Source organism: Triticum urartu, chromosome 1, assembly GCF_003073215.2.
Source record: "Triticum urartu cultivar G1812 chromosome 1, Tu2.1, whole genome shotgun sequence".
Lineage (NCBI taxonomy): Eukaryota > Viridiplantae > Streptophyta > Magnoliopsida > Poales > Poaceae > Triticum > Triticum urartu.
Window position 1 is genome coordinate 16,321,437 of NC_053022.1, and position 5,189 is coordinate 16,326,625.

Below are 5,189 nucleotides of genomic sequence, written 5' to 3' on the forward strand. Positions count from 1 at the left end.
AGAAAGAAAACGAGCACCAGTGAGCTCAACGAGCTTATCAGAAAGGTGTGTCATTGCTGGCAAAAAAGATGTGCTTATGGGAGTATTTCACAATAGTAATAATAAATAAAATATGAAATAAAAACAAGTTGGATCAAATGGTACTCCCTCTATACCAAAATATAAGACATTTCTGCAGTTCAATTACTCCCTTCATACCAAAATATAAGACATTTCTGCAGTTCAAATTGAACTGCAAAAACATATTATATTTTGGTACAGAACAGTAGTATATATGAGCCTAGCAAGGCACGAGCTTCGGCTGCAGTTAGGAACTGATTCACAGTTGCGAAAGATCAGACCAGTGTTTGTGGCCAGAGGATGGATTAAAGACAACAGTTCACAGGCGTTTCCAGTTGAGGATGCATCGAGACAGTTCTACTACTACTACTACTACTACTACTACTACTACTACTACTACTCATTTCTAGCGCAAAAGGCCAACAAGGAAACCGGTAGCTCGCTCCAATGCAGTAACCGAATGGATATTCCAAATGACTATCTTAATTGCCACAGTGGTTTCCAATTGAGTGGGAGAAAAATTGCTCAGCATAACTGTGTCCTCCAAATGACTCCACTATGGTCGCCTTCCAAGTTACAGCAGCTAAACCCTAAACCATGAGCCTACAGTTGGCAGCCTGGGCAAACAACAGCAGTCTGGGATTGCCTGCGATAGAAATTGCCACATTTTCAGTCAGACTGATCGAGAAACAAGCTAAGAAATAGATATCTGCAATAATATGGTTACAGAACCACAATAATATAGTTTCAAGTGAGTTAAACATCTCCAATAACCATGCAAGTGCAGATATGTGAACAGTCAAGTCACAGAAACCCTTGAAATTCTTCCAAGACAACTGCTTTTTGGACCGAGTGTGCTCAAATTCTACACCTTAACGCCGGAGGAAATAAAAAAGGACAAACAAAACTATCAGGTTAACATTAATTGTAATGATTATGTTGTGGGGAATCATCTAAATGTACACTACTTTCACCAGACATAGTAGTCCTGTGCTGGTTTCTGAAATACTCCCACCGTCCCACAATATAAGACGTTTTTGCAAGCTATGTTAGCATGCAAACACATCTTACATTATGGGACGGAGGAAGTATTTCCTTCACAAAAGATAGTTAAAGCTAAAATGGGGCATATTGCCAACAAAAGCTGCACCCACTACTCCGTGCACATTCCATTCACCACAATGGCGATAGAACCCATCCAGATCGTCTTCGTCCTCCCCCGGATATAAGATTCTACCACAAGATTGAACTTTTACTTGCATACCATACGCAAATGAACTAGCGGCTGCAGCAGAGCGCAGGGCTTATGCATTTCACATGTTTATCCCTTTGCTCCTCTCGCCAGTTCGGCGACATCTACAGGCAGCACAGGTCACACAATCTCTTCCCTCCTCCCTCCGTCAGCCAACCATTGTCACAGTCGCCGTCAGCTGCAAGGCCATGGATTCCATATCTGCAACTACCTTAACTTTCTGCAAAGGTCCACTGGCCACCATTACCATCAGAGATCCAAATCCACCTATGCATCTTTGTCATTCACACCTACCTTAGTCATGCTCCTGGCTGTTAGCCTCTCAACACCCATTGTGGCACTGCTCGGAAACAATGCTGGTGCAATGCGTTGGAGATTCAAGAGGACGTCCTAGCTAGCACCTGAGAGATTAGATAGGGGCATAGGGCAGTGGAGGATGCATCGCCGGCGGCCACCATGGACACCCAAAAAAAAGGGCGATGAAACTCTAGTTGCCGGTGGCAGGAATGAAAGAAGACAAGCTAGATGGGGCGAGTAGGAACTGTGACTGGGATTAGGTGTTCCTTATTTTATAAATGGTAGCAGAGATGGGTAAATAACGCTAGTTCCAGTGGCAAGGTCATGTCTCGAGACACACTCATCCCAACCACTCATTCCAGATCGGGCCAACTAGACAAAGTTGGCTCACCCCATCCCTCATCTCTCCTACCGAACAGACAAAGAGTGGATGATAATGGCCCAAGAACAAGTACCTTTTGCTATTAGCATTCACAGTACATATAATAGTGTTCTTGTAATTCAAGGCCCACCATTGTTATTTCTTATTTCCAGTAACTATAGATTTTTCGTCTCCTGAAGCAAAAAAAGATAAACTTAAAATAAAATGGTCTAACAAAATACCTCACTGGTTCTGGTTGTCCACATCCACGGCATCCACTTCAGCGGCCGCTTTCAAGTCCAAAAGCAAACGAGGATGTCTAAGATGAACAACAACATCAACACTAATGTGTGGAAGCTGCAAGAAAAAGAAGTTCTAAGTTAAATCATTCATTACGAATACACATATTTATACATATACGCAGATCCACCTGCAGCTTGAGTTCTATCTGATGCGTGTAAAGTCCGCTGATAAGTCGTAGGAAGTCCTTTCTATTATCAAAATTGTAAGGAGCAATATTGTTCTTTACACGGTACTTCTCCATTTCCTCCAATAGCAATGGCGAATTAGCCTCCCATTCTGTGTTCCATGGCATATCCAGCGCAGCAGATGGAGAAGCCCTAAAGTTGTTCCAGAATGCATCTGTGGACCAAACTGCTGGCATCTCATAAGCACAGAAGGTTCTCTTTTTCGTATCATCCCAGAAAAACACATGATCTTGATTCTTCTGTTTCATTGTGCTTAATGATTTCCTGAAAATTCATGAAAACAGTGGAAATATGTCATGACAAACTAATATCACCTACCAGCTGAAGAGCACTATTGTTTCGCTAGAACAATCGTTCAACTTCTCGGTCAAAGAAAAAACAATCAAGCAACTTACATGTCATTAACAGCTCTCAACCTACATGCAAGGTCATCTAGTACACAGCATGCCTCGGGCTTGACACCAGGATACTCGTCCTTCACACGTCTAGATACCTTCTCAAGGTCATGGGCAAGAGCGTGACAATCCCCGATCTGGCATTTCAGAAGACTGCTGTCCTCTGAAACAAGGTATGCAACTTAAGAAATTAACACTATATTACTTTTCAGCCGGAAACTAAACCTGTAAATATTTTTCCGGATTGTACATCAATTGTCAGAATAGAAATTGGTTTACTAAGAAAGCATTTCTGGTAAACTTACTTCTGTCTTCAAAGTTGCACAATTTAAGTGTAACTTTACCATCAACTTTGTCCCGGTGGTAAGCTGTTGTGTTCCATGAAAAATTTCCGTGATATAGATCACTCTTGAAAATAAAATCCAAGCCGTCAAGCGATGCACTACAAAAAAATATACAGTCAATCATACTTATTGACGAAAAAATTACAATATACTAATAAGCATGGCAACAAACCTCACTATTTCTTGAAACCGCTGAGATGGAACCAATCCGGTTTCTTCATTGACGAAAAATTTGACATTTGCAAACAGCTCTACAACATAACCTGTATATGGCTCGACGAAAGCTCGAAGACCTCCAGCTCCATCCTTCTGAAAGAAATGCACCGCAAGGATATTTTCATGCTGCAATTTCTTCATCCTCAGTAGGCTCTCCATTTGATCGTCATCTTTTATTTCAAGTAGAATCGGGGGATAATTGGTGGGTTTAGCAGCGGACACCACCTCTGAAGAAGGCATCTCCAAATGGAAAGTACCCAATCCTGTTACTGGATTTACACTACCTCTATGCAGATTAAAGGGAATGGAAGTATCTTTTGGTCCCGCATCACTTGATTTGGTGTCACTTGATTGGGAGCCACTTGGTTTGGTGTCACTTGATTGGGAGCCACTTGGTTCGCTGTCACTTGACATTAGAGCTGTAGAAGTGGAAGCGTAAAGAAGAAGAAAGATTGAGAAACCAATATGTGTCCAAAATCAGAAATGTAATTCCATCTGAATATGTGTTGAACGAGAAAATGCACACCTAAACTGTTGGGAAGTCTGCAGTTAGCTTACTTGAGAAATCTTAGAAGCTTGAATAGGAAGGCTAATGTAGAGCTTAAGAAGATTCCCTATTCTAAACGTACCAACCAAAGTTGGGCCTTGGTAGTATTCACTATTCAGTATAGCCAGAGAGGAGAGAAAGAACCAATAGGCAAGGCATGAATTAAAGACCTTCTCAGTAAAGACAGGGTTTTAGGTACAGCAATGCAGTGCTCTTACAACAATGCAGCTGCATTCAACAACAAAAAAAAAAGAATAAGCCCTTTACCAAACAAAATGGCACATAAGTAACACCAACAGAGAGTAAGAATGAGGTTACAAATTAGGTGTTCAACTTTGAAAAATGCATCAGTGAGACAGTGACTAAATAAAGCTTGAATACAGCAACTAGGATTGAGTATAGCACCCAAAAAGGTGTAGCCCTAACAGATTCTAGCTTATCTGCGTTATTTAGTGGATGTATCAAGCATGTAAACAAGGTCGCAGGTAGCATATTATGAAGGTTCCAGCAGCATCCAAGAGAAGAGTAAAGGCCATGTGAAGAAAACAAACAGGTGATTGATGGGGAGGGATAAAGAAGGCGGGGATTAGCGACCTTGCTGGTTGCGCGCGGTGAAGACTAGGGTTCCGGTCGAGACCTGGGCGCGGCGTCGCAGTTGTCGAGGACGGCGCGGTCGGTGCGTGTTGATGGTGGTTCAAGGCGGGATCCGTGAGGCCCTCTCGAGGACGGCGCGGGCGGTGGTGTCCCAGATCTGTGACGACTCGCTGCGGATCCAAATTGGTGATAGGGTTAGGCAAAAAAAAAACACATGAGCTAGGGTTTGAGAGGAGATGAAACAGAGCAATCTTACAGGGGAGGAGATAGGGTAGTTCACCGCCGACGGATGCCCACGGTCGGCGACGAGGGTTCGCGGCGGGTGGAGCACCGCGGATGCGAGGAGGAAGCAGCGGGGGCTGTAGGAGATATGTTTTTTTTTCTTTTTCTTTTTCTTTTTTGAGGCAGGCCCAGTATTATATACAATAGGCCACGCGTCCTGAAGGCATATGAAGGAGATGGAAGAAAGAAAGATGAATGGGATTGTTTTTCTTTTTGATTATGAGCCAACTACGGCCGAAATTACCCCCTCTCTTTTTTTTCAAAATTCAAAAACAGCATTCTGAATCTATAAAATGCTTGTTTTTTTAGTTCTTCAAAAACGGCCTATGTGTAGCCCGAGCTACATTTGCCCG

General features: G+C 42.7%; 1 protein-coding gene across 2 annotated transcripts; it reads right to left on the reverse strand.

Annotated features, from left to right (window-relative positions):
* Nucleotides 1-302: 302 nt before the first annotated feature.
* LOC125542986 lies at nucleotides 303-4,972 on the reverse strand. 2 transcript variants are annotated; one of them, XM_048706240.1, is made up of 9 exons: nucleotides 4,811-4,972; nucleotides 4,555-4,724; nucleotides 3,806-3,832; nucleotides 3,370-3,775; nucleotides 3,159-3,295; nucleotides 2,854-3,016; nucleotides 2,401-2,722; nucleotides 2,213-2,327; nucleotides 303-706 (listed from the first exon to the last, which is right to left on the reverse strand). In XM_048706240.1, the coding sequence occupies exons 3-8, from the start codon at nucleotides 3,825-3,827 to the stop codon at nucleotides 2,214-2,216; spliced, it is 1,164 nt and encodes a 387-aa protein (XP_048562197.1). In that variant the 5' UTR covers nucleotides 3,828-3,832; nucleotides 4,555-4,724; nucleotides 4,811-4,972; the 3' UTR covers nucleotides 303-706; nucleotide 2,213. The 2 variants fall into 2 exon arrangements, with proteins under 2 accessions (XP_048562197.1, XP_048562190.1); XM_048706233.1 differs by having other exon boundaries at nucleotides 3,370-3,832.
* Between the last annotated feature and the right edge of the window lie 217 nt (nucleotides 4,973-5,189).

Excerpts from the sequence above, each read along its gene's own strand:
- LOC125542986 (XM_048706233.1), bottom strand. The coding sequence starts at position 3,827 with ATGTCAAGTGACAGCGAACCAAGTGGCTCCCAATCAAGTGACACCAAA. Across the intron at positions 3,296-3,369 it reads CGGTTTCAAGAAATAGTGAG|TGCATCGCTTGACGGCTTGG; the intron begins GTTTGTTGCCAT and ends ATTTTTTTGTAG. Across the intron at positions 3,017-3,158 it reads GTGCAACTTTGAAGACAGAA|AGGACAGCAGTCTTCTGAAA; the intron begins GTAAGTTTACCA and ends ACCTTGTTTCAG.